Source organism: Athene cunicularia (genome assembly GCF_003259725.1).
Source record: "Athene cunicularia isolate RWA chromosome 1 unlocalized genomic scaffold, athCun1 chr1_part1, whole genome shotgun sequence".
Taxonomy (NCBI): domain Eukaryota; kingdom Metazoa; phylum Chordata; class Aves; order Strigiformes; family Strigidae; genus Athene; species Athene cunicularia.
Genome location: NW_020799091.1, coordinates 95,608,832 through 95,636,757, shown reverse-complemented (window position 1 = coordinate 95,636,757; position 27,926 = coordinate 95,608,832). Strand labels below are relative to the sequence as shown.

The 27,926-nt window shown below is 39.3% G+C and overlaps 1 protein-coding gene across 1 annotated transcript in view; it reads right to left on the bottom strand.

Annotated features, from left to right (window-relative positions):
* The window catches only part of DSCAM (DS cell adhesion molecule), a 480,683-nt gene that overhangs the window by 7,507 nt on the left and 445,250 nt on the right, over positions 1-27,926 (bottom strand). Inside the window, exons 29-32 of the mRNA XM_026868377.1 lie at positions 25,196-25,311; positions 22,291-22,440; positions 18,315-18,512; positions 14,584-14,886 (exon numbers count right to left, since the gene is read on the bottom strand). Of these exons, the coding sequence (XP_026724178.1) occupies positions 14,584-14,886; positions 18,315-18,512; positions 22,291-22,440; positions 25,196-25,311 (767 nt within the window). The remainder of the gene's footprint in view (positions 1-14,583; positions 14,887-18,314; positions 18,513-22,290; positions 22,441-25,195; positions 25,312-27,926) is intronic.

Below are 27,926 nucleotides of genomic sequence, written 5' to 3'. Positions count from 1 at the left end.
GCATTTCAGCTGCTAACCTGCCCTTTGTGGCTTGATGACTCACACCATTGCATCTTTCGGGCTTCTCACAGTTTCAGCAGATGACATAAAATCACATCTTTATGTTGTTCATGTTTGTGATCTCATAGATAGGAAACAGCCAAAATACTTTAGAAAAAATATGCCAACTTTCCTATTTCTAGACAGAGAAATCAGAATTCCTTATCATCCCTGCAGGGCTGTACTTTATAATTGGCAAGTTTCATTTTTCTTTCTCAATGAAAACAGATAATTTGAAGATCTAGTTAAATGTTGCATTCTCCTAAAATTGGCATTTTCATAAAAGCATTAAAAATACCAGCTATGTTTCACACAATAAAATAAAAACAACAGTTGCTGTTGACTACAGTCATTGGAGTTATCTCCTAAGAAACACCAGGCTATCAGTAAAAGCTGCAGTTCAGGAGCCAAATTTGCTACTGCTATAAATCAGAGTAGCTCTATTGATTTCAGCATGACTATAAATTGATTTATGCTTACTGGAGATTAGGTTTAAGTGACTGAAAATGAGGATTCCAACTAACATGGATCTTTTTTTTTTAAAAGATGATTAATTTTTAAATTTAGATTTAAGCCTTCTAATTCTGAGAAAAAGTCCTTAATCAATGCTTCTTAAAGGAAAAGGTTGACTGCTATAGTTTAACTGAGATCAACATCTGTACTACATCAACATAACACATGTGCATCTGTTTAACTGCATGCCAGAAGACTTGATTATCACATTGTTGCCTACTCCTGAAAGGTCTAACAGAACAAGAACTGAACCACATTTCTGGTCTGTAGTTCTCCAAGCAGAACTTTGGTCTTTCATACAGTGCTGCACTTTTAAAAGACCTGTCAGATGCTCTGTACCTTTCAGAAGTAACTTTAAGGAGAACTGACATATTTTTAAGGGCCTCGCCACCACTGAGCTGGTGGTGTAAATAAGGAAAAACTGATTAACTCCAGGGGCCAGACAGATTTAGACGCTATGGAGATGCTACGTGGATGTTTAGCCTCACAGGGCCAGTGCATCTGCAGAACTAAGGCCTTCCTGTTTTGATTTAATGCAACATCTAAGTGAAAAAAACTTATAAAAGGTACCTCACCATGTAAATCAATATGCACTCCAAAACTAAAGTCAGAAAAATTGTCAATAAATAATGAAATTATGATAGAAAATTAAAGTACGTGAGCTCTCCCCTTCCATCTCCACCTTGCTATGCAAGCTACTTCATACATTTTTAAGGATGCTTTGAGACAGCGCTCTCCTGCCCACTGGCTGAGCTAGGAAAGCCATGCTGAAGCCCTCACTCAGGTGCCTCCAGTTAGCAATACTGCAGTTTTAAGCCTTGTTTGCGGATCCTGGGTGCAGTGAACAGAAACTATTCGATTGCACATCATCTGAGGGTTAAATTGATCATGACTCCATGGAAACTGGCATCCTTCATGGGTTTATTCCTGCGATATCTTGGAAGCTTAGACTCAGCACAGAGGTTGGAGAGGTGAGGAGTTTGAACTGCACTTACAGTTCACTGAAATCAGTGGGAGCCACTCTGTTGACCTCAACAGGCTCTGTACCATACCCATGAATGCACGGATAAACCTGACTGTGCCAAGGTGCTGGGTAAGCATAACACTCTACTAATAGGTACAGGGAAGTCAGGCTACAACAAGAAAAATGGTATCAGCGTTGCCCTGCTGCTCTGCTGAAGATATATTCATGGATGAATTACTGTAACTTGGTCTCCACATGTCCATCAGTTTGAATCACCTGAGTGATGCTGAAGAGGTGTATCATTGCATTTTTGTTAATTGATCCACTGGGACCAGAAGTTCAGGTCTTACATTTAAAGTAAGAATGCTGGCACAAAAAGGTGAACAATATCAAAATACATCCACATACAGATATGCTTTAGAGGCCAGCATATAAAGAAGCTTTTACGTGGATGGCAAAGACTACAGTCAGATTAAGAATATACTGTTAAAACAAAAGTTTGTTTCTCTAATGATATCGGCCACACCACACCAAAATATGGTCCCAACTCAGCCAATGAATGTTACCCACTCCACTTACTTCAAGAACTCTGCATCATCCCTCCTGCTTTGAAAAACCGTCATGACGGAAGCCAGAGCTATGGACTAAATGAACTCAATACACATTTTGGAGGCATGGCCCATAAACTAAAGGAATGATGTCTCTGTGTGTATATATCAAAAGACAGGAAAAGTGGTGGTGATTAGAACGTATTGGAAAATGTGGAACCTGAGCATGACGTAAGTGGTATGGAATAAGGGGTGGATACTGTCCTGGTTTTGGCTGGTATACAGCTAATTTTTATTCTTAGTAGCTAGAATAGTGCTATGTTTTGGAGTCAGTATGGGATTTGGTATGAGAAGAATGCTGATAATATACTGATGCTTTTAGTCGCTGCTAAGAAATCAAGGACTCTTCAACTTCCCATGTCATGCTAGTGTGCAGGTGCACAAGAAGTTGTATTAAGTAGAGCCACAGCAACAGATCCAAGCTGCCCAATGGAATACTCCATATCATGCAACATCATACTCAGTATATAGATGAGGCTTGGCTGGGAAATTGGGGGTGTCTCTTCTGGGATTGCAGTTTCGGGATTGATCTTTCCTCTGGGATCACTAGCCAGGAACAGGCTAGGCATCGGTAGGTGGGTGGTGAGCAATTGCATTGTGCATTACTCATTTGTATATTCTATTATTACTATTATTATTTTAATTTAATTTTGTTCCAATTATTAAATTGTTTTTATCTCAACTGACAGGTCTCCTTACCTTTACCCCTCCAATTTCTCCCCCATCTCCCAGGGCCAGGGAGGGTGAGTGCACGGCTGTGTGGTTTTTGGCTGCCAGCTGGGTTTAAGCCACAACACTACTTTACTTTCAAAAAAGAGCAGAAGCCTGGCCTTTCTTGCAGGCAAGATTTGGTTTACATTTTCAGAAGCCATAGTCTCTCAGTTCTCCTATCTCAGATTACATTAAGGTCCTCTTGGCACAGAGGGAATTAGCAGAGCCTGCTGTTTGTGAAGTCAGTTAAAGCAGTTAACAGCTGTAAATGACCACAAGGACCTTAAAGCAAGGCTAGATCTGTCCTTGTCTGTAGTCTGTATAGAAACGACTGCTTCTGGTTACCTTGAGCTCACTGAAAGCCCATGCAAAAATCACACCCACTGTGTCTCAACATTTTCAAGGTTAAATGCTTTGACATCCTCAAAATTAAAATGGCATGAGGAGGTGAAATCTATTTTTTTTGTACGAGTGAGGTTTAAGATGGGACTCTTAACAGAACTGCTCTAAAAAACTATTATTTTAACTAAAGTGGACACAGCATCTTTGGTTTGATTTGGAAGATTTGCTGCTGGTTTTAGAAATTTAACATTGAAGTTATGACTGTAAGAACATGAAAGTAGCTGAAAAATTACTGATAATCTAATCCTTGCTTTAGGCATAAAACTCTCCTCTAACTACAGTTGAATCCAATGCCTCCAAAGCTACATAAAACATGGGTGGTCTATCTTAATAGCTGCAGCTTACCCCCCCCAAAAAAAAAATTAAAAAAAAAAAATCCAAAAATCCCAACCATAAAAATATGAAGCAAATAATCAGCTTTAGAAACACTAAACTTCAAATTTTTAAAAAATCTCACTTTTAATAAGAAAGATATTTTGGTTACAAAAAGACAGGAAATGGGCATTCTTGAAAGGGGGTTTACCTTAAAATGCAACTTCTAATCTAGAAAAAGCAAAACCCCAATAGTATTATAAACAAGCACTGTATTTTTCCAAGGTTAATGTTAATTTTCCAATCAAAATAACAAATAAATTAGATGGCAACAGGAAAAGATAACTGTGTGGCTACACAATCCTGTTAAGAGTCCTTGAGGAACTGGTACCATCTGTTTCTCTCCTCTAATAAATAAAAACCAAAAATCTTCCTAACACCAGTAACACTGATTCATAGATGACAGTTGTAAAAATATTTTAAATTACTTTTATCATAAATTACTTGAATTTAGCTTCCAGATGTCTTGTACACTACCTCAAATGGAACTTTTCACATTACAATTGCACAGAAACTTTGTATTTCTGTGTATAACCAAACAGCTGCCCCATTTAAACTCATGACTCACCCTGACAGAGTTTTCCTTTCTGATCTCACAATATTTTAGCTTCCGATCTGAACCTGTTTAGGTTCATTTTTATTGTACTGCCAAGGTTAAAAAACTTGCAGTGTGAACCTTCCTCTGTAAATCCACCAGAAGAATAATGCAAGCCAATGATTTCAAGTATCCAGTCATGTCAAATTAAATGTGGAATTAAATGGTTTTCATCTCTGCAGAACATACAGCTTTTCATAGCAGAAGGTGAAAAAGCTCCTGATACTCCACAGAAATATAACCTGTGACAGGATAAAGGCAATTTACTCTCATCACCGATGTGCCATTTCTATGATAAGAAGCAAATGGCACAGTCTGTCTCTTTGTGACATGTTACTAGTTTTCCAACAGAGCAATAGAAAATAAAAAGGTGGTGTCCAGGCACAGGAGAATTTAATATGGAAACATTAGAGATGCTCATCTAGGGGAGTAATTTCAGAATATGTCACATACGTGTAAGTATTATATATACACAAATAAGTTAACATACATGTTAAGAGTATTTACATAGGCAAAATGTTTTTCCCCACTTAGAACTGTTCTGCCTGTTTTGCTGTCTTCCCAGCTACTTATTTTTATTTGTCTCCTTATGTAGTTTTATCAAAACTGGACCTTGGTCTCCAGTTGTGGAATCAGGATGGTAATTTCTTTCTTCTATATAGACAGTATATATGATGTGTGTGTATACACATAAATATTTTTTTATATTTATACTATTGTATTTTAAACCAGACAGTGGAAGTGTAGAACTAAACAAGAAAACAATCCATATGTTAGCCTTTTTGTACTTTGCTGTGGGATTTCTTAACAAAAAAGGTCAAATATAGATTCCTCCCGTATCTTCAAGAAATTCAGTTTTGGATCTGCAGACTGTGGAACTGTACAATTCTATTTTCAGTCAATGCAGAATAAGTTAATAGGCATGGGAAAAGGAGGTGAAAGGTGAGCTGGAAGCCCTAAGTCGAGAGTCCCAGCCATTACTGAATCCCCACTGGCCAAATCTGCATAGGATTCAGTTACTGCTGCAGCTTGCGGAGCGCTGTCAGCAGCTTTTCAATAGAAACCAAGTCTCTAAATAGACTCCACCATTATGTCACACTTGTCTGCACTGAGTAGAAGAGGGAAATAACTCCTTCACCCTTGAACTCATAGATTAGTGGAAAAGAGTTTGCATCTCCCTATCTTGGGTTACAGGGATGACATTGGAAATACACTGTGCTTTCTATTACTGCATGATTCATATTATTCTTACTGTGCTAAGCAGCTTATTTTTAGCTGTAGTGACTGAATACTGGAAAAGATTTGTTTCTTGACTGCAGGTGATGTCCAGGCTGCATTTTAAGGGACCCTTGTAAATAATTATTTAATACAAGTACTTGCCTTCTGTAGCTTAAGGCTTGTCTACAAGCTAAGACTTTGCTGTTCAAGTTGGCAGGATTAGTCAGCGCAGCAAGAAACTTGTAAATTGGGTCAAAAATGCTAATTAAGGCATCTTAAATACTGGAAGAACTTGATTACTCAGCAAAGCTGGAGAAGTTAGACCAGTATTCTTTTTTTGGTAAATATGAAGTAGGCTTAGGGCTATACTCGGGCTGCTTGACTTAGGTGCCCAACTGAAAAACCCAGACCAAAGAAGTGTCCATACTTGCTTGTCTGAGAGCAGGCCTGTCCTGTCCTCTGGCTGCTGCGAGGAGGTGGTGGCAGCTGGCCAAATCTCCTCCTCTAGGATAGAGAGGCTGAGCTGGAGTGCTGGCAGACAAAAGGATGGAGCTCTGCATCAACCAACAGCTCAAGGACAGCAGGAGGAAAATGATTCCAGTGGAGCAGGATCTTAGCAAACTGGTGTTCCTGCTTTGGGCAGGCATAGGGACCTAGGAGAGCACTCAGGGAAGCACTCAGCTTCCCAATGGAGGAATGGGGTGTTCTTGCCATCTTCATGGCTGTGAAATCAGTCTCTGGAAAATCTTTTTTTTCAGTCTTCCTGGTTGCAGCTGCCTTTTCTCCCCACCCACATGCAGGTTTCTTTCCAAACTGGTTCCTTTCATCAGCTGAATATTTGCAGAGAAGGCTCTGAGATATAAAATCTTGGGATGTTCTAACTGGATTTCAAAATCTCCTAGTCCGATACACTTGGAGAATGATATCTTTTCTTTGGAAGTGTATCTGAGATGCTCTTAGTCCTTCAGGGTTTATATATTAATGTTATCTCCAAAAAAACAAGGAAGTGGGATTGTCAAAAAGAGCTTGCACTTGTTTTGTGACATCAGGTAGACAAATTTCTGCCTGGTCCAAGTTAAACTAAAACTTAAGGATCATGTTACATCTTTGAAGGGGCTCTTTTTAGTACTGATTAGCATCAGAGAAAAATATAATCTGAGGGTCTGAGTTTTGCAGTACCTCTGTGAAAGGGAGGGTTTCTGCAAATAGCAGGAGACTTGATGAAAACTTTCTGTATTATTTCCTATTCAAGCACTGGTTGGATATTATTTCTTCCAAGCATGAATTCCATTGCCAGAGGATGCAAGTAAGTGGTCTGTCCACAAAAAAAGACATAAATAGCACTTGGGAAGCACAGAAATATCAAAATATTTCCCAGTTAATAGCTGTTCTTTTTTCAAGCACAATAATTTAGGAGTAAAGAGAGGAAAAAACCCAAGAGGCTTCTTGGTTGAGGCTATTACTGAGATTTAAAATTATAATAACAGGAATCTATTTTTAATAAACTGCTACTGCAATGTTTATTGCAGTTAAGAATAATTGTTATGATAACTCAATTTGTGGTTAATGTTTTTAAAACAGAAAAGAGAAACATTGTTATAAAACTTTCTGAACCTCTACAATTACCTTCTACTTTTTTAGATTAGACTGATGGCACAGTGGAAGGTAGGAAGAGAGTACATTTCCTTCCAATTTGTGTCCCACCCAGTTTCTGAATGCAAGATTCCAATGACAACTCTGAAGGATGAAAGACTGACTCATTTGTTAACCTCCCAGGTAAATTTTGGGTAACAACTGTTGAAATTTCTCAATACAAAAAGGTCTCGGTTTTGATCTGGAAGGACCTGGTATACTGCTGAGATGATTGCCCAGTACGCCTATTCCTTGAGGACCTGATCTTGCTAACCAAACTTGTGGTCAGTGACAACTGTGGGGAGAACAGTAATCATAATCCCAAACTTCTGGGAGTATTGATGTTGAAAAAGATGTGTGCTGGCTTTGTGTGGTGGGGGTTTTGATAGTGGGGGAGGGGGCTACAGTGGTGGCCCCCTGTAAGAAGCTTCTCGAAAGCTCTCCTGGCTCCAATTTGGACCCTCCTTTGCACCAAGGCCAGGCCAATAAGCAACAGTGGCTGCACCTGTATGATAATATATTTAAGAAAAGGAACATGAGAGAGAGTTCAGGGGACTTGTGAGGAGGAGTTATGAGAAGGATATCTATGTGATTACCATGGTCAGTGGAAGGAAGGAGGAAGCAGGGAAGGTGTACTGGAGCAGAGATTCCCCCTGTATCCTGTAGTGAGACATCAGGGCTGCCTCCCTGCCACCCACGGAGGTCACTGGAGGAACAGAGATTCACCTGCAGCCTGTGGAGGGCCCCTGGGACTCTTTGGAAAGAAGAAGACCCTGCTGTTGTAGTTCAACACTGGGAGCATGAGGGTGACCCACACCAGAGCATCTCGTGAAGAATGCATCCAGTGAGGAGGACTCACACTGGAGAAAGTTTGGGAGCCATGTGGAGCAGGGGGAAGAACACAGAAGAGTGCTTCTCCCCCTTTCAGGAAGAAGTGGTAAACTGACAACACCCCCCTTCCCCTGCCCCTGTGCTGCTGGGGAAGGAGGTGGAGATATCAGGAAGAAAACTGAGCCAGGGAAGAAGGGAGGGGTGAGGAGAGGTGCTTTTAAGATATGGTAACCCTTCTCACTGTCCCCTTCTGTCTGGTAAGTGGTGTTGTCAGTGTTTTGAATTAAAGTGATGTCCTTTTTTCTTCCTTTAATGAGCCTGTGAGGTAGTGGGTGAGACACTCCTCTCTGTCCTTATCTCTGTTCCTGAGCCTTTTGATTCATTTTTCTCCTTCCCAGAGCTTGGGGGGGGAAGGGGTGAGTGAATGGCTCTGTGGTGCTCAGTTGCCATCTGGACTCAAACCATGACAAGATGCAATGCTAACAACATACTGACAATTTTTATACCATGAAGAATATTAACACTGCACAGAGGTTAGGAAGTGAAGACCCACTTTGTTAAAGGATGTGATTTATCCCATGTGTTTAAAATACTGCTGTGATATCTTTACTGCTCCAATTTTCTCTTTTAATGTGCTTCCTAGGACACATGATTATTCTGATGGCTTACTGAGAAATGTCACCATCTGCAGTGGGTCAGCATCAAGGCTTGGGCAGATTAGGTCTGCCAGCTCTATAAAGTCCACAAAAACCCATGTGCCAGTCTACATCCACCCCTTCATTTCTTGGAAGCTATGTAGAAGCTGTTGTTAAGCAGTAATTTCAGTTTGCTTGGTGGTTTATAATGTGTTATTATAAAAGGAAAAACAATGATATTGTTGATGCTGAAACAAAACATACGAATAATCTCATCTTTTTCCAAAAATCTACCTATGTATGGACTTGTAAAGATCAGAATGCAAGGATGCATAAGACATTATTTCAAAACACTGAATGTTGGAACTAATTTAAAAATCTTAATTCCTTATTCCATTTCCTGTAGTTATGACTTTTGAAAAGCTTAAAATGCAACTCCTAAAATATTTTTTATTGAAGACCTTTTAGTAACACCTCTCAGTATTTGAAAGTTTTGGCCAAGTGTCAAGACAATGATGTAAAAAACATCTACAGCTTCTCATACTGACAACTAGAAGTAGCCTCACATGCAAGAAAGCTAATTGATATTCAAGGATCCTCTCCTCCAAGCTCAATGAACAGAAACTCAAAAATGCCATGAGCCTGCATGGATGATCGAGGAGCTCCTGGCAAAACTCAAACACAAAGTGGGAGTACACAGAGGGTGGAAGCAGGCAGAGGTAATCTGGAGGGAATACAGAGTCCAAGCATGCAGAAATGTGATTAGGAAACTCAGAGCCCAACTGGAGTTGAATCTGGACAGGGATGTCAAAGACACAAAAGGCTTCTGTTAGTATATAGATGACAAAAGGAAGGCCAGGGAAAATGTGGCCTTGCTGCTGAATGGAGCAGGGAACCTAGTGATACAGGACATGGAAAAGGCTAGGGTACCAAATGTCTTATTTGCCTCAGTCTTCACTAGCAAGACCAGCCTTCAGGAATCTCAGGTCCAAGAGTCTGGAACAAGGAAGACCTACCTATGATGGACAAGGATCAAGTCAGGGAATACTTAATCAAACCGGGCATCTGTAAATCCATGGGCCTTTTTGGGATGTACCTACAAGTGCTGAGGGAACTGGCAGATATCATTGTGAGACCACTCTCAATAATCTTTGATCATGGTGGTTGGGAAGACTGCAAGAAAGCATGTGTCACTCCTGTCTTCAAAAAGGAGGAACCTACAGGCCACTCATCTCCATTCCTGAGAAGGTGATGGAGCAGCTAATCCTGGAAACCATTTCCAGGCACATGAAGAACAAGAAGGTGATCAGGTATAGTCAGTATGGATTCACCAAGGAAATGACTGGCCTGGTAGATGAGTGGAAGTCAGTGGATGTTGTCTACCTTGACTTCAGTAAGGCTTTTGACACTTTCTCATAAGATCCTCATAAAGAAGCTGATGAATTATGGGTTGGATGGGCAGACAGTGAGGTGGACTGAAAACTGGCTGAACAGCTGGGTTGAGGAGATGATCAGTGATCATTGTCACTGATCTAGGTGATCAGTGGAACAAAGTCTAGTTGGAGGTCAGTAACTAGTGGTGTACCCCAGGGATCAATGCTGGGTCCAATCCTGTTCAGCATCTTCATTAACAATCTGGATAGTGGAGCAGAGCATACCCTCAGCAAGTTTACTGATGACACAGAACTGTGAGGAGTGGCTGATACACCAGCGGATTGTGCTACTATCCAGCACAACCTTGCCAGGCTGCAGAAATGGTCCAACACAAACCTTGAGCAGATCAACAAGGGGAAGTGCAAAGTCCCCACCCTACCTGTTGAGGAACAACTCCATGCACCAGTACATGCTGGGGGTCACTCAACTTGAAAGCAGCTTTGCAGAAAAGGTCCTGGGAGTCCTGGTGGACACCAAGTTGAACATGAAGCAGCAATGTGCCATTATGACAAAGAAGGCCAGCTATAACCTGGGTTGCAATAGGAGTGTTGCCAGCCTGTCAAGGGAGGTGATGCTTCCCTCAGCACTGGTGAGGCCACACCTGGAGTGCTGTGTCCAGCTCTGGGCTCACCAGTACAAGAGAGCTGTGGAGCTACTGGACAGAGTCCAGCCAAAGGCCACAAAGATGATTAAGTGGCTGGAACATTCTTCCTGTGAAGAAACACTGAGAGAGCTGGGACTGTTTAGCCTGGAGAAAAGAAGGCTCGGGGGGATCTTATCAAGTATACAAATACCTGAAGGAATGGTTCAAAGAGGACAGAGCCAGACTCTTCTCAGTGGTGCCTAGTGACAGGACCAGAGGCAATGGGCTCAAACTGGAACACAGGAATCTCTGTCTGAACATCAGAAAACATTACTGTGAGAGAGGATGAGCACTGGCACCCAGAGAGGTTGTGGAGTTTCCATCCTTGGAAGTAGTCAAAACACAACTGGACATGGTCCCGGACAACCTACCATAGGTGGCCCTGCTTGAATAGGGGGGGTTAGACCAGATGACCTCCAGAGGTCCCTTCCAACCTCACCATTATGTGATTCTGTGATGCAATAACTTCAGCTGAAATGCAGAGATGTGTACTACGGCACAATACATTTAGCACGCTGACTTATAAAAGAATAACCTTGCCAAATATCCAGACCTTTCTGAAGCCCTGGTGCATACTTCAGATTCAGTATGCCAAAATCACTTTGTTTCCTTACTTACTATGACATTAGGTATGATATTTATAAAATTATGAATATTGTTTATGGCAAAATCCCTGCATTTTGAACTCCCATGTCTGAGATGACTTCATGAAACTGATTCTTGTTTCCATAAACTAAATGTCAGGGAAAAGGTGTAGAAATCCAAAAGTCAGAAGCAGTTCTGTGGGTATCTGCAGCACCAGCTGACTGAAAGGGAAAAGGTCTATTAGAAGACTTACAGTGCGCTAGAATGAGGCAATCAACTATTATGCATTGCTAGTTACTGTTAGAGTTATATGTAACATGTAGAAGTTCCGTAAAGGCAGTCCCTAATTCATAGTAGAGTGCTAGAAATGATCAATTATTAAGTTTGCCTAGACATCTGATGAGACATCCAAACATAATTCAAGCTGATGGGCTGATCAAATGTTTTGATTCAATTTCTGAATGAAAATGGTATGAAAATTGGCAACATCACAGCAAGTTGATGTCAGTCCCCAGAATACAAGTCACTGAATCTTGATCCCCTTTCCTCCTCCAATGAAAAAAACATTCAGATTCTCTACTTCCAATCACTAACTATCTCAGTTTGGAGCAACTTCAGGTCTCCATCACTGCCTGTTGTATAAAGCAGATGGCCTGATCAGAAGGCTTGACTACAGAGGTACAAAAGTATCCTATGAAATACTCAGCAAAAGCAAGGGAATGATGTGACATGAGTTGGGATGCCCTAAGAAACCCACAGGAAAGGCTTCTGAAACCGTCTCAGGTGGTCTAACATTTTGCTCATTTATACCAAACATTTATGTTATCAACAAACTAAGAAATAGGTGCTGCAATAGATCAGTCAGTTATGGCTGACAAAGTCTTTAGCAGTAAACTCCATTGTCACCTTTCTTGAGTAAAGCCGAAGCCTTGCCATTGTGTAGCTTAGTTTAAAAATGTCCCATTTATTAAAATAACTTGTGTTACATTCTTTTTGAAACTGTTTTATAATTGTTGGGGATTATTTGAAAAACAAACATTATTTATAGTAGACTCCTAAACCTTTATTGCAACCATAAAAGTTGCAATAAATAGTATTACAGGCAGTTTGAAAAGTGAGATTAGAAATTAGGAAGGAGGAGGCATAAATTATTGAAAATGACATTGTATGTGAAAGAGATCAAGTTGGGGGACAAGAAAAGCAAAGCACCATGAAAACAAGTAAACATTATCTTGAAAGAAAAGACTGACTTCATGGAAGAAGAATAAAGATGTGCTAAAGAAGCACAGTTAGTGTTTCATCTCAGACGTTCTCATCCATTTAATTTAAATACTTTAACTTTTTTATTTTTTTCTCCATGTTCCTAAATGTAGAACTACTTTGATTAACTGTATCTGAATTATTAACTACTTCCTCAGAACTTCTGAAGTGATGGGTGAAAGAAGAAAGATGCCTGGTAAGTCTTTCCTCACTGATTTGAACACTAAAAATACTGGTCTGTGTGCTACTATGGAAAATTCTTTCTACCCATATGTTTTGTTTAAAGCCCTTCATAAAGTAACCTTTAAAAAACATATCATTCAGTATTTATGGACCAACATTCAAGTTGCTCCACTGGAAAACTCTTTTTTTTTCAAATTATTGAAGCTAATTATTAATGTCATCGTATATTTCATTTCTTTACTGCAAAGGAAAACTGAAGACAATAAAGAAAAGCAGGTAAAAACTCAAGCCATTTAAACTAACAGACATAAAGATGACTACAAGTCTGTAATTCACTAGAGGGGCTCTGATGATGTTCCAATCCTGGAAGCTTTTATTTAACTCAAGCACAGGGACCAAATTTTGGTGCTGTGTGCCCTCAAGAAAATCATCTTAATATGAAATATATTAGAATATTTACAAACACTAAATATGCATAAATAATGTATTTGGAACATGAAAGGAAGAGAGTAAGCTATTTGTTAAAGAAATGATAAAAAATGTTTGTTGACTGACGGGAAGGATAGAGTTTTTTTTTTTTTTTTTTTTTTTTTTTTTGAGTTAGAAATTAAAATTACTTCTATCTTTATTTCTACAGCTCCTGGGTTTGTGCTTCTACTCCATGACTACACAGAAATCAGTCATTTCTCTCACTATTTTATTTCCTACTTATTTTCCCTTTTATCTATATGTATAATATACTAACTTCCTGACTTGCATATTAAAACTTTCTACTTTCTGTTTTGTCTTTTTCTTCCCATGTTTTTCTTTTAGCTTTCTGTAGCAAAATCCTTTATGCTTTCTTTTCAGTGTCAGGTTCTACTTTTGAATGATTTTCCTGACACCTCTGTCTATCTTCCATTCCTCTGTCCTCACAACAACTGCTTTTCCATTTATGGGGCATATTAAAGAAAAGACCATAGTTTTGTTCATTACTCTTTTTTACATATATAAGCACTACTGACTACTTGCTGTGTATATAAGTAGCTCCACCCACACTGGCAAATGTATACAAGAAAAGGAAAGGGGAGGGGAAGGAAAGGGAATTTTGAAAAGCACGCAAATATAATTATGCATTTTTCTCATCTGAATCCTCCTCCATGATGTCACATCTTGTATTCTGTATCAAAGACTGACAAATCTGAGAAAATTTTATAATGTGTTTGATCTCAGAGTACCACAAACAATCCACCTATGCTACTGCGCACTAGAGTATCACTAGAAACAGCGTTCTTTGTGAACTGGAAATTTGATTGAGCATAATAGATGGATCAGGTACCTTCAGTCAGTAAGAAGTTGGAGTAGGTTTAAATTTGTCTGAAGGTAGAAGGCTCTATATCCCTTGAGCTATTACACTGTTTAAATTTTCTCCATTTTTTCATCTCCCTCTTTTAGATAATCCTAGTTTGATATTAGGAGACGTCATAGAGAGAATATTACAGCTCAAGAACATCACCAAAGGGTTATTACTACTTGACAAGATGCTACAAGGCAGAAGGGATAGTATATCTTCTGCAATGTCTTTAAGAACTGTTCTGATAGAAAACCTTTTCTCTCAAGCACAAAATATTTCTGTAAGACATATTTTATTAGTGGGTGGTTTGAGTTGAAGATGGGCATATATACCCCTTATGATCTTATTTATCCCAGAAGGGTCTATCACCTGATGGCTGCAGTTGTAGATGAATGGATTTGATGGCCTACAGTCCCTTTCTGTTCCTAACTTTTCTGTATATAGAAGAATATACTCAAAAGTTATATTAGCTGAGGAAAAAAAATAAATTATCTCTGTAAATAGTTACAGGATTTATATTATGCACATTCTTTCTTCCTTGTGATATACCCTCTCCTGTTAACCAGCCTAGGCATGGGGTGAAATGCTGACCCCAAGGACCAAAATGTTACTTCTAATGTCTCACCTGGCCGATGTGCCTTTGGAACTGCCATGTTCATCACGCGCCCTCCATCCTGAGGTTTGGGGGGGGATGCAGTAAACCTGCAAATCCCCGACTCTGACGGCGTGCTTGAGGTCAGACTGTCTGTGTAGTCATTAGTCCCTGCCGTGAGCTGCTCCGATGATGTGTCTGATATGAAGCATTCTGTAATGGTGAACTTGGCATGTCTCAGCTGCTCTTCCATTTTTGCATGCTCATATGCTCTTGCTAGCTCTTCATATGTTGAGGAGGCACTTTCTGTGGAGACCATGCTGCTTCTTGCTCGATCTAAACATCAGAAATATAAGTAATGAGAGAAAGAAAACATCTGCACAATTCTTTTTGGAAGAAAAGCTATGAACAAGATAGTATTTCTTAATAAAATTCACAGCCCTTGAAATTATCAAGGTGATCTAAATGAGTCTACTTCACTATAAATGTCTGCATCATTTTTAGTTTAGTCACTTACTTGATAATTACAGATAATCTAAAGTGAAGTCTTATTCTTCTAGCAGCATTATGTGGGTTAGCATTAAATTCGTCGTTTAGAACAAATAACCTTTTAGTAGATGAAAAAGGCTTTTTTTTTTTTAAACAAAAAAATTAAATCTTGCTAAATTAAATGCTGTAAAAATGTTAGAAAGACACAAAACAGATTTAGCAAAATGAGGAATTGCTGCTTTACATTATCTTTTTAATGCATCTCAGAAATATTTCTGTGACATGATGTCTAGGTGAGAAGATAGTTTTTCTGTACCTGTTTCAATCTTTTGGGTTTTTTTAAGAAAGCCCTGAGGACAAAGGTCAAATATAAAGGCAGCATCTCTCAGGCATTGTCTCTGACTGTCTGAGACACCAGGTAAAATACTAGCTCATTTCATATGCAACAAAGATCTCAAGAAAGCAATACTACTTGGTAGCTACCAGCCTGCAGTCATGCAGGTGCTTTTTTCAATTCTGCTTAAGCTAATGGGGGCTTCATATTTGACACCTAGGCTATTATGACCTACAAGCTGTTCTTTTCTGCTGATGAGCTTCTGAGAATATCAATATTTCTTAAACAAGCACTATTACTGAATATGTAAATGGCTACTGATACATTAAAAAGCATTCTGGAAATGAATCGTTCATTTTTGTGGGGACAAATCACTGGGCTATTGCACTCATCGCACTTTCACTTCAGTGGGCTGGAAGAATAGAGGACTTTCAGAAATTCCTTGGGCAGAGGATATGCTTCGTCACAAGATCTGTACAATTTCAGACATTGTTGGTAATGTTCAATAAACAGGCACAATGTAACAGCTAATTCATAAAAATGGGACTCCTATAGCAGCCAGAGGCAACTGTGGTGTTATTGCAAATCTTTATCTTTTTTATTGTATGCTGGGATCCTTGTATCAGTTGTCATTGTACACAAATAACAACACTCCTGCCACTTGTAAATAGGACCATATGTTATTTAAAATGACAAGTAGTTCTATAATATGCTGTAACTTGCTTAAGATTTTGAGCTGACCAGAACTTAAACGAGACTTTTTTTTTTTTTTTTTTTTTTTTTTTTTTTTTTTTCTCTCCCCATGGGAAACAGCATTCTGTTTTTCCCATTTGATTTGTAAATCAGACCAAAATAATGTCTTGCCAAATTTCTGATCAACTGTAAACTGGAAGGCTGCAGCTGCTCAGTGCCATAGAGCAGTGTCTGTAAATATGATGGTCATGCAAAGGTCCCAGATTTGTCCATGATGCTCGGGACCTGCAGCTTCCCATATTCCATACCCTGGGGAGACTATTCCAGGAAGAATCTGCTGGAACACCAAGTTTAGATTTGGTGAAAGTTCATCCAAACCCAGTATGAACTCCATGAAATCTAGATTCATCAGAAAATTTCTAATGACCTCCAGTTAGAACATTTAAACTTAGTTACAGCTACGAACTGCTGTGATACATTTCTAAGATTAAAAGCTACTGCTTTGTAAACCTGGAATTGTTTTGATAAGAAGTGCTAAATGCTGCCAAATATCAGCTGCCTCAACTAGATTCAGAAATCTGAACTCCATACTGGAAAAGTGATCAATTGTGCATGTTAGTTCAACTGACTCTCAATCACATAATTTGGCTACATCTATTATAGTATTTGGAAACTTCTGAAGTACTTAGATTAAATTGACTCTATTCTTATCCCAGAAACCAAGTGACATAATAGAGATACATTTTGGCACAAGAAAACCTTTCTTCAGTATCATCTAAAGTTTGCTATCCCTCACATAAATCACTGTGTGTTCAAGGGTAGACACAGAGTAGGAAAGCAGCCATGTAAAAACATAGATTATAATGTCTGTTTACAAAATTGCATGTAGTTTGTCTGTTAAATCACACAGCAAATTGAATTCTCTGCCCTCTGCCATGTGCATTGGAAAATACCCTTGGGTGACAAAATGTTGGAGCACATGCAAGCGTACGTAAAATGTGTAATGTCTACTAAAAGATAACATTTGCTATTTATATCTGTATCTCGATCAATATTAGAGTTAATCCTTAAAGCCTTATAATAATTCTACCCGAAGAAATCAGGATGAAGTTTGTCATCTGGCTAGCAGTATCTACTGCGTGTCATTACCCTGTGGAGACAACATAGGGGTCTGCAAGTTTGAGAGGATGATTTGTGAAAAGATGAGAACTCCAACCTATAAATTATTGGATGTGAAGGAAGTCAGATGCTTGTTCCTAGAGAGGATAAAACCAGTCATACTAGTTTTCATGGTGACAGGCCAGTCACACCATATTGCTTTGTAGCTCTAACACATAGCTTTTGCACTTGACAAACACTTCTCCCCTAAAATGAGGATAGAAGGTAGGCAGTTCCTTCTGAGGAGGCCAGAGTAAGTCTGGATTTGGTTCTGTCAGGCATACCTTTGAACAGTATTTTACCTTTCTTCATATTTAACCTCTATTAAGATTTGATTCATGACTATTCTGCTAAATTATTTACTCATTTATTTGCGCTTTTTTTTTTTTTTGGTGTCACTTGTTCAATATACATCAGAGGAGGAAGCTTTTTTTTCAGTTACAATTGCATTTATAATGTGAAGACATCAAGAAGAGATGAAGACTGCAAGCAGAATATGTATTCAGTGTCTCCCCACTTGCCATCTAGAGGAATAAAACCTATGCTGTTTCTTGGGAAGATCAGAGCTAGCTGCTGCAGTATTCAGTGATATGAATGGTTTCTGACTTGGACTCGAATTCCAGATTTTTCCCCCTCATTTTTTCCACTTAGAATAAACCCTATGAACATATTGCATGAATGTGAAAAGGAAAATGCAAACCTCAGTGTAGCTCAAATCTTAAAACCATTCCACCTATAACTCAGGCATATTCTTGGTTGCTAATACTGCCCCTTCCTGGTTAATGCCATTGCATGCAGCAAATTCTACTTTTTCCTTTAGATAGAGGAAGTACAGTGATCCTGTGGCTACAGGAAAAATTACCATCATATCTTTCAAACCACTACAGTATGCATGAGTGGCAAGAGGAACTACATTATTAGCACTATAAGCATTTGTGGCACCTCTTATAAACAGCCTACAGAAAAACACCCTAGGACGGAAAAAATAATGACACCTGAGCACCAAATGAAGTACATCAAAGACCAAGAAAGTTATTGCAGCTACTGCTGCCCCATTTTCAAAGTGCAGCTCTGCAGAGAGCCCCTGTACCTGTGTCCTGCGAGGGGCTGACGCTGTAGCTGTCACTTTCCTTGTCCACTGATCCCGCTGGCCTGGGGGTGGGCAGCCTCCAATCTGTGGTTAGGGTATGAGCTGATATGGTGGGGTGAGGTCTGTTGAGGGTCCACTGACTAGCGTAGCGGTTGCGAGTTGTGGGTCCGGTTTTGGCACTCCTCCTTGTGGTAGGATCTGTGATGAGTAATAGAGAGGGTCTTTGCCACTAAGCTCTTGAACTGATAAGGAAACAAGCCCTATCAGAAGGGGATGGCCACTGAATACATGTTGGTTAAAAAGCCCACAAAACATTCTTTACAGGAAATACAGGAAAAAAAAAAAAAAAAAAAAAAAGAACAGTGAAAGTGCTGTTCATTATCAAACTGCTAACACTTTTTTGAAATAACCTCTTTCTAATGAAACCATACATTGAGTCCCACCCATCTCCCATTGACACATTCAGTATCCCTTTACTCCAACATAAGCAGTTCTCCAATACCAAAACCACCTTGAGATGTGAAAGAGCACAAGGCAAGTAGATCTAGCCTGGGATTTCACATCACATCTCAAGTGAAGTCTAAGGTAAATTATCAGTGCAGATGTGCCCTCAGAAACACCCTACACCAGATACCCGCTCTCAGTTTGTAAAAACATGTGCTCAGAAATGTGTTGATATAATTTCCTATTATGGACATTTCACTAATACTTTTATTATATTACGACATTCATCAGCCACAGATTCCCCATTTTTTTAACAAGTAGCCAAGAGATGAAACAAAACCTTCAATAGTGCCATCAGAGTTTCACTAGGAATAGGTTCATAAAGATTTTACTGTTTTTAAAAAGATAGTAAATAAATACAATTTCTTAAATTTTAAAAATCATCTCCTACTTGTTTAAGGTCAGCAGTGTTTTATTTTTTTGTTATCCTAGAGATAATATGGTGACCAAGGGAGTAAAAGTGAACTATCTGCCAAAACTGACATTCTAAATTTGTTAATAAATAGTTCTCCTGTAAAAGTGAGGCTTGTACTCCCTGACAAAGCAAGTGGAATAGAAAAATCATTATGTGGCAAACATAAAGTGACTAAATCAGCACTGAAGTATTTATCTTCGAAGCTTCTGAAAGGATATTACTAACAATAGACAGAAAGAGTATTAGAAATGAAAAATTCTAATCTATTAAAATATTCTTTGACATTCAAATGGTGAAGCTGTCAGTCTTTCGGGTAAGAGACTTTAGCAGAAGCAGTTAAAAGCAAAAAAACCAATACCCAGATAATGACTCTGAGCACTGCTTCTGCCTCAGCGTTCCCAATCAGAATTTGTATTCTGCTGCTTCAAAGAAACAAGGTATTTATTTACAAATACCAGCTATGGTCTGATCCTTCTCCTATTTCACATCTTCCCTCTGCAGCAATGGAAAGATATGAACCCAGTGCCATTGATAATTGATCCTCCTGGTAATGCAACACATAGCCGCCTCCCATGGATAACATCCAAAAACGCACTTGGCACAATATGACCAGCCTGTCAATATAAACCACGGCTTGTACCATCTGTGGAAAGCTGGCGTGCGGCTGCCGTGTAGCCAGAAGTGAGCCTCATGCCGGCTCCAAGGGAGTACATGAAGGACAGAAGGATAGTGCTTGTGGGGAAACTCTCAGCACGGTGCTGAAGCCGCTTGGTCTGGAGAAGAGAAGGATTGGGGGCATGTCATCAATGCATATAAGTATCTGAAGGGAAGGTGCAATGAGGACAGAGACAGATTCTTTTCAGTGGTGCCCAGTGACAGAACCAGAGGCAACAGGGACAAGGTGAAACATGGGAGCTTCCCTCTGAACATCAGGAAACACTTTACTGTTAGGAAGTCTGAGTACTGGCACAGGTTGCCCAGAGAAGTTGTGGTGTCTCCATCCTTGGAGAAACTCAGAAGTCATCTGGGTATGGCCCTGGGCAACTGGCTCTATCTGACCTTTCTTTAAGCAGAGGGGTCGGACTGGCCAGTGCCCAGAGGTCCCTTTCAACCTCAACTGTTCTCTGATCTTGTGGCTCAGTAGGCTTTCGTCAGCAATTTGAAGAGGATGGGAGAGCCAGAACACAGGAGGTCAGTGCTCATCCTGCTGAGCATGTGCTGAGAAGTGGCTCTGCACCAGCTGTGCTGTGCCTGCATAAGGGACTCTGCAGCACACACGCAGCAAGCTTCAGAGCTGCCTGTGTGATGGAAAAAACTGCACGTCTGTTGCCTCAGTTGTTAAGGCAGCTCTGCTGTCATATGCTGAAACGCAACTGTAGAGAGCTGAGGTGAGAAAGGTAAAGGTTCATGGAGCATACCTCTTTAATAAATAAATATAAAAGATCTAGAAAACAACTAAAAAAGTGCTGTAAGGGAATATTTGCCAATCAGTGAGTGTGAGCGCGCTCGCACAGAAGGATCCATAATCTCTGAGCCACCAGGTGGACACTGCTCCCCTCTTCACAGAGAAAGCTGCGAGTCTAGACCAAATTTCATAGCCCAGACTCTATCAAAGCTATATTAGTGTCTTAAATCCAGAGAACACTACCTTTGACCCAGCCCTGTTCACTGCTGCAATCAGATCTTTATGGCATAATAAAAGTGATGGTGGATTTCTATTTCCAGAGCTGGGCTGGACACTGGTCATATTCTTATATATGAGTTAAATCCAAGTTTAATTTGAGGGAAGTCTCTCCCTGACCTCAGTGGAATGAAGCACATAACTGCACACACAAAAAAAGGATTAGGTATGGAAGGTGCTGGTGCTATAAAATGCTGTGGTATGATATAGGCAGGCAATTTTGGGGTGGTACCTCCTTCCTTATTAGAAAAGGCAGGGTTGAAAACAATGGAGAGCCCATTGTTTACTCAGGCAATCTTGATCTGCCAACATGATAGAAATTATAGGATGATATTTTTGCTCTTAGTGAGTAGGCTAGCCAGCATGTACACGAACTAAAGGAGAGAGAGACAAGAGCAGTACTATAAAGAAAATATCATATCTTGACTCTTCTAATTCAAATGCCACGACTCTCCATCGATGAAAAATGGTGTACTAATCTAGTCCTCAAGAAATAACTAACCATATCTTAAAACTGTCAGAGTTCGAAAAGCAGCAAGGTCAGGACTAGAACAACTATAATTTATAAAGATGGATGGAAATGGAGATGAAATTAATATTTTTCAAATAATCTGCATTCTAGCAACCGAGCTTTCAGCATTTATGTTCACCAAAGTCTCCAAGTAAACTAATTCTGAAGCAGCCAGGGGGTAGAAATAATCCAAGAGATTTTAGAAATTTCACACTGCTAGAGAACTACACTTTGGTAATATTCCTAACTCATAAGTATTCCTTCGATCTAGTGATTTTCCTTTTTCATTTACATAGATATGTAGTACATTCATAAGAGAAATAAGAAGAATGGATTTCAGCAGTATATTAATTTATGCTAGCATTTTAATCACTATAAGAATAACTGAGCATGAATGTATCTTGGAAAAGTAATTTACTGTAATAACTGAAACTGGAAATACAACTTTTTCAGAAAGCAATAATGAGAAATGTATTTCTTGCCTGATGAAGAGATAAGAGGGAAGATATATTTTGAAATACAATAAAGATTGATCACTGAGAAAAAAAATATATTAGACACTAAAAGCCGTTAAGCTAATTTACCCAATAAATTCTAAAAATTAAAATCTAGCATGCATTTGGTTTAATGAAAGCCAGGTATGAATTACTTCAAATTACTCCTACATTTCAGATGCATATGCAATTTTTACCATATTGAATCACTAAATGAAATAGTGTAAGAAATGTTCTCTGCTGACCTAAATAGATTTCTCTCAACTTTCAGATTGAAGAAAAAACCTCATGAGGATGCAAGTGCTGGAGCACAGTATTCATTTTCTTACAGCTTTTACCTCTCCAGATAACATATTCTCTTATATACTTACTTGTTCCTGGCCGGGCATCAGAAACATCCACCAGTGGTCCTGTAGCTTGTGACACAGACTGGTAATGTACTGTGTGGGTGACAGTCAGTGACTTTTGCTTAGACGTCTCTCCAAAGTCAGCATCAGTGAGCAAAACCGTTGACCTGTCATCTGTATGTAAAAAAACCCCATCAGATAATGAGTAATGAAATTTGGGTTTGCCTCCATAAGAGCTTTACAGCAAGTCCCCAGACATATTTTCAGCAGGGCAACACCGCTGACAGTGGCAGCTCCCTCTTCTCTGCAGGACTGAAGATGGCTTTGAAGTGTGCACCACAGCTTGGGACCCCCTGGCTTTAAAATCAAATTTCATACAAAACTGAAGAATAAGTGTAATTTTCACATCTGTCTTTCTGATTTCACCCAAGAGGTGCGCAATTGAGACAGACTATTAAGCATCCTTCCAAAAAACTAATTTGTATGTAATTATTTTTGGCCTTAATTCCTTCTTTCCCACCTTTTGAATACTGCCTTCTTCCCCTTCATTTTCAGCGAGCTCAGCTAAGCTTTTCAACAACATATTCAATTTATTTAGTTTTATTAACGTAGTTAGTAATGTCTTCAGTGGAATCACCCATGCCTGCCCAAAAGAAGGTTGTTAGGTAATGTTGTTAATTAACCCTTTACCAGTCAGCTTTTCCTCCAGAGACAGAATATTGCAGATGGATGGCCATGACCTGAGAATGTTCTTAGGGAGCTGCTTATTTTCAAGCGGAGTGCCCTAGTGAAGACAATGGAAATAAACTAAGCATCCTTAAGTCCAGTGTTTTGATGTCTGGAAGGTAAGGGCTACGTCCTACCAGCTCTCTCTGCACCAAAGCTCACTAACATAGGTTCGAAATAAGAAGCTTTGGGGATCTTTACGTGAGTTGTGTAAGTTTCTCTCAACACAGTCAGTCCATCTGACTATGGGCTTTTCTGCAGCTGCAAAGGTGTGAGGTGAAGTCTGACCTTGGGAAGGACTGGAAAAAAGGGTGAGCACTGACCTTTACTGCTGTATGGTTCTGCTGCCTATTGTTTCCCTATGGGGTAGGATAGATGCACCAAATTTCTACACAGACCCTGATCCTTGCAGAAAGAGGGTGCTATGCAGCAGCTTCAGCAGCTTTTTTTTTTTTTTTTTTTTTTTTTTTTTCCCCCCCAGTTATGAACTCTGTATTGTATTTCTTTTGCTCCAAAGAGGAATCTGGTCCATTTGTTCACGGAAGGTTTTACAGCAATAAATCTTCCACTGACTTTGTGCTTGCAGAACAACTATTTGCATGCTATCAGACTTGCTTTTGCATTCCTTACAGTCTTTTTATCCATTCATAATACTAATAAAAGCCACAAGAAGTTCCTGCTGTGCTATGCTATATAGCTTTGTAATGTATTTCTAAGGGGACTGGCAGCAGTGGGACTTCCATGCATCTACTAGTCAGCAGAGGTTGATCCACTTCTAAGCATTCCTGGTTTTGGGGGTTTTATAACTTGACAAGACACCATTAAGGAGAACAGTTCTGCACAATAACATAACTATAATTTTTTACCCAAAGAAGGCCATAAATAGAATGAGCTTTATGAAATCAAATTACTCTGTCTCTGGCAAAAGATGAGCTCTTATTCAGGTTGGGAATAAAGCCTCCTGGCAGTAAACTATGTCAAAGTCTGCCAAAGTGCCTGCTTATTCTGAGTGCTGTGTGGAGAGCTGGCTATTACCAAGGCACTGATCACATTGCCACAGTTAAGGCACTAATGGTATTTCCACTATAACCCCCTATTGCTCAGCAACTATAACTCAAAAATAAAAACTGTCTTTAGGATGAAGCCTGGCACAAAAGACTGCATCACAGAAGCAAACTTTGGGAAGCTCAAATCAGGATTTAAAGAACTCTGTATTTCAGGTGAAGCATAGATCAAATCTGTAGCATAAACTTTAAAATGTCCCCATAGGCCACCCCTCCATGCCAGACTGGCAGCAGGTGTTACAGGGTGCTGGGCTAAAGCAGCTTGTCCCTCCCCAGTGCGGGCATGGTCAGGAGATGCAGAGATGCTGCTCCCAGCTTGCAGACCTTCCCTTTTCAGCCACACTATCTCTGAGATGCTGTTATGTTCTCGGCCATCACAGGCTTCTTCTACACAGATCTAGATCCAAAAGAGTTAGAAATCTAACAAGATGGGTCATTCTGGAGAGGCTTGCCACAGTGTGTACCCATACAGTCACAAGATCAGGTTTTTACTCTGTTGAGATTTCAGACATCTTGTGTTTAAATTATGTGGAGAAAAAAAACCCAACACCAAACAATTCTATTTTTCATGACAGTTCAGCTATGTGCCAGACACATGAGAAATCTTGTTTTCTGTTGTATGAAACAGTTTAGATTTGAATTTTGCATAGATACACAAAAGCTAAAAACTGATCAAAATGTTGAAATATCATTTGCTATGAACAGGTGGATACAATATGCAACATGTAAGCTTTAGAAGTTGGCTGCTGAAAATCTTTAAATACTGATATTGTAGTTTCAGAATTTCATTTTCCTTATAAGTAATGCTAGTGATCCAACTGCCTAGTCAAAGCCAAAAGATAAATCAAAAAGAAAATCATAAAACTGCCAGTCTTAATTTACATTTTCTTCAAGCAGCTTTTCCACCAGCTTCATTTTCCTAATGTCCTGCATTATTTTAAATACTGTACCGAGATTACTTAAAATGGAAAATGATTCAAAGGAGAGAAAAAAGAATCAGTTCAGTTTTCAAATGTGGCAAATTACTTTGTAGCTCTTTTTTCTTGATGTGTGCAGTGGGGAAAAGGTGTGGGGTAAAGGAAGCTCACCTAAAGTGCCTGTTACATTAAACAGTAGAAACAAGCCCAAAGAGGACTTACCAATGGTCTCCATCGTGTCCCTCTCCTCAATGAGCAGCTGTGCTCTGGGAATGTCTATGTGCATCCTCAGTGTCTGCTGCTGCTTGTTAAGTGTATCTGATGTCCTAGTGTTCTTGCTAAAAGCAAAAGAGAAGTGAACACATTAACATTCAGCCTTAACGAAAAGATACTTGAAAGCTTCATCATTTAAAATCTGTCCAGCTCAAACAAAAAATAATATAATCGGCAAAAAGTCATACATCTAATTTTCTCATCTCTAGAACAAGTGCATGGTATTAATTTATTGCACATGATGAGCAGTTAGATGAATGCACACTGTTGAGGGATTTGGTCTATTCTTTATCTGGAGGAATCTCCTGAAAATTTCATATAATTTTCTTCAAGTGTCATCATATACTGAAATTCGTAAAAGCACTTTGTGAGATGGACCTTTTCTTTCATTCCTCATGAATATGAGTAAAGAAACGCACATCTGATCAAACAGGTTGGTAGGAAAATGATGTCTTGAGTAATTTCCAATTATTTTTTTAACTTTTCATTGTCTTTCATTAGATAAATTCCAGCTATCACGAGAACTGATAAATGAAAAAGCAAATTAATACTAGAGATTCCATTAATAAATTGCATAATATAAATAAAGGTTTTAGTCCCATTGGTGTTCCAAGACTAAAATTGCAAATCTTGTTTACATTCATGGATTATTTCTAATTGATTGATGCAATATTCTAAAAAAGAACATAAACCAATTATTCTATCATCATGCAAATTGAAACAATTTCATTTTGAAGTTTGTGTACCAGAAAATGACTTCTTAAATGAGCCGTCTACTGAAAGTAAATGAAAATGGATAGTAAAACTGAGTGCTACAATAATTTATAGTACAGAACTCGCCCCAAGAGACCTTCAGACTGCGCTAAAAACCCAGGGACTTTTTAGCCTTTACATGTAATTACTCTTTGTAGGAGAGGAAATATTTGCAAATACTTTGTTGAGTGGGGAGACTGAGGAAAGTTAAGACAAATCAGCCAGCATTGTGATCCAAAGTGCTTACACTTCAAAGAGCTTTAAAATCCAAAGGGAGCTTCATTCTTGTAGTGTAAAATAGCTGTAGATCACTCGTTTAACTCTGTTTTGGCAGTGAATTATCGTTGTTAATGGAATCAGAAGAGGACTGTTAAACTGCTTGATGATAAACTCCCTTATTCCCTGAGTGCAGGACTCTACATAGGAGATTAATGCATGTGTGATGAGCCCACATCTCTAGAGAACTTAGAATTTGCCTTAGCTTCCTGCTGTGTCTCCATGTGAGCAAGACCTAACTATTGAAGGTTTGGAGGTACTCCTAGATTCCTTTATAGGAGGAATTTCCTTGCCACATGGTCAGTAATTCTGCTCCAAATCCAAGTGTGAGGCACACAAGTACACCTCTCTGGCTGATTCTCACCTGGTTTCCTGCTCTTGTGGTCCCCAGTATTAACACTACCTATGCGTCTCAAACTTTAACGTCTCTCTTTAACTGGGTGGTTAGGTGGTACTCTTGCCATCATGTAAAATGGATAGCTGAAATGCTTTCAAACATCCTACAACTGGTGCCTTATTTAATCATTAGGGAAGCAAAATATCAGGAAAGCAACCCAGCAGCTGCCAGACTTTTGTCCATATATAATCAGTGGAGAACAGTAGTCATATTAAGCACAAAAATTCTCAAAGACATTTAGGACTCTAAAATGCAGATAAATTCCACACTGACATTCTCAAAGTCTCTGCATGGATTAGTTGCCATTCTCCTATTTGTTTCCACTCAAGTTGCTGAAATGCTGAGAATCAGAGACTAATATATCATCTGCATGCCAAGTATGCCTGAATACATGCCCTCAAAAAGTTAGAGTAGTTTGGGCTTGTTCAAGAGAGCAAACCTGTGATCAGGTAGGAAACTGAATTTCTGAGGTCCAATTTCAATTAATAATCAATAATCCCATAGTTATAGTGTACATGCAATCAGATACATACAGAACTTGTGCAATATGTAATTGAGTCTAATAAATGCATCATTGCACTCGTCCTCTGCTCACCAGGGACGCAGGAGACAAAGGGATCAAATCAGACATCCTCCTCAAAGAATGCAGACCCCAGAATCCCAGTGGGAGCTAGAAGCTCTTCTGCAGTATGAATGCTCTGTAACCCTACTATTGCAAATTACTCAACTGCATGGAAAATACTGTTTGGACCCCAGGGAACAGGAGGACAGTTCCCCAGGTTTACAGTTATATTGCTCACTTGCTAAGAGGGAATTCTGAATACCATTCTTGACTCCAGGGATAGCTTCATGCAAAATACGTGGAAGGTCCTTCAAGCCAGAACAACAACTCAGGCCTCTCTATATTCAGGAAAATTCTCTACTATGCTCAAGAGTTATGCCTTCCTTTGCATGATCTCTCTTCTTTTCCTTACTGGTCTAATTAATTCTCCTGTATGCAGCAGCACGGTGACATGGCGTGTCCAAACACAGAACAGGCAATTGGCAGTGTCAAGAGGGTTGCTGCCTTTTAGCATTCTATCTCTTTCTGTCTCATGGTATTTTGAATCATTTTCTGCAGACCACAATAGCTCAACTTTCAGGTTATAGAAACCTGAAGTGCCAACAGCAATTAAGTGCCTCAAGGGCTTGGCAGCGAGACAAAGATTTTCAGAATTCCAATTTTGAAGTTTGGTGCCCAAGTCTTTTCTAACC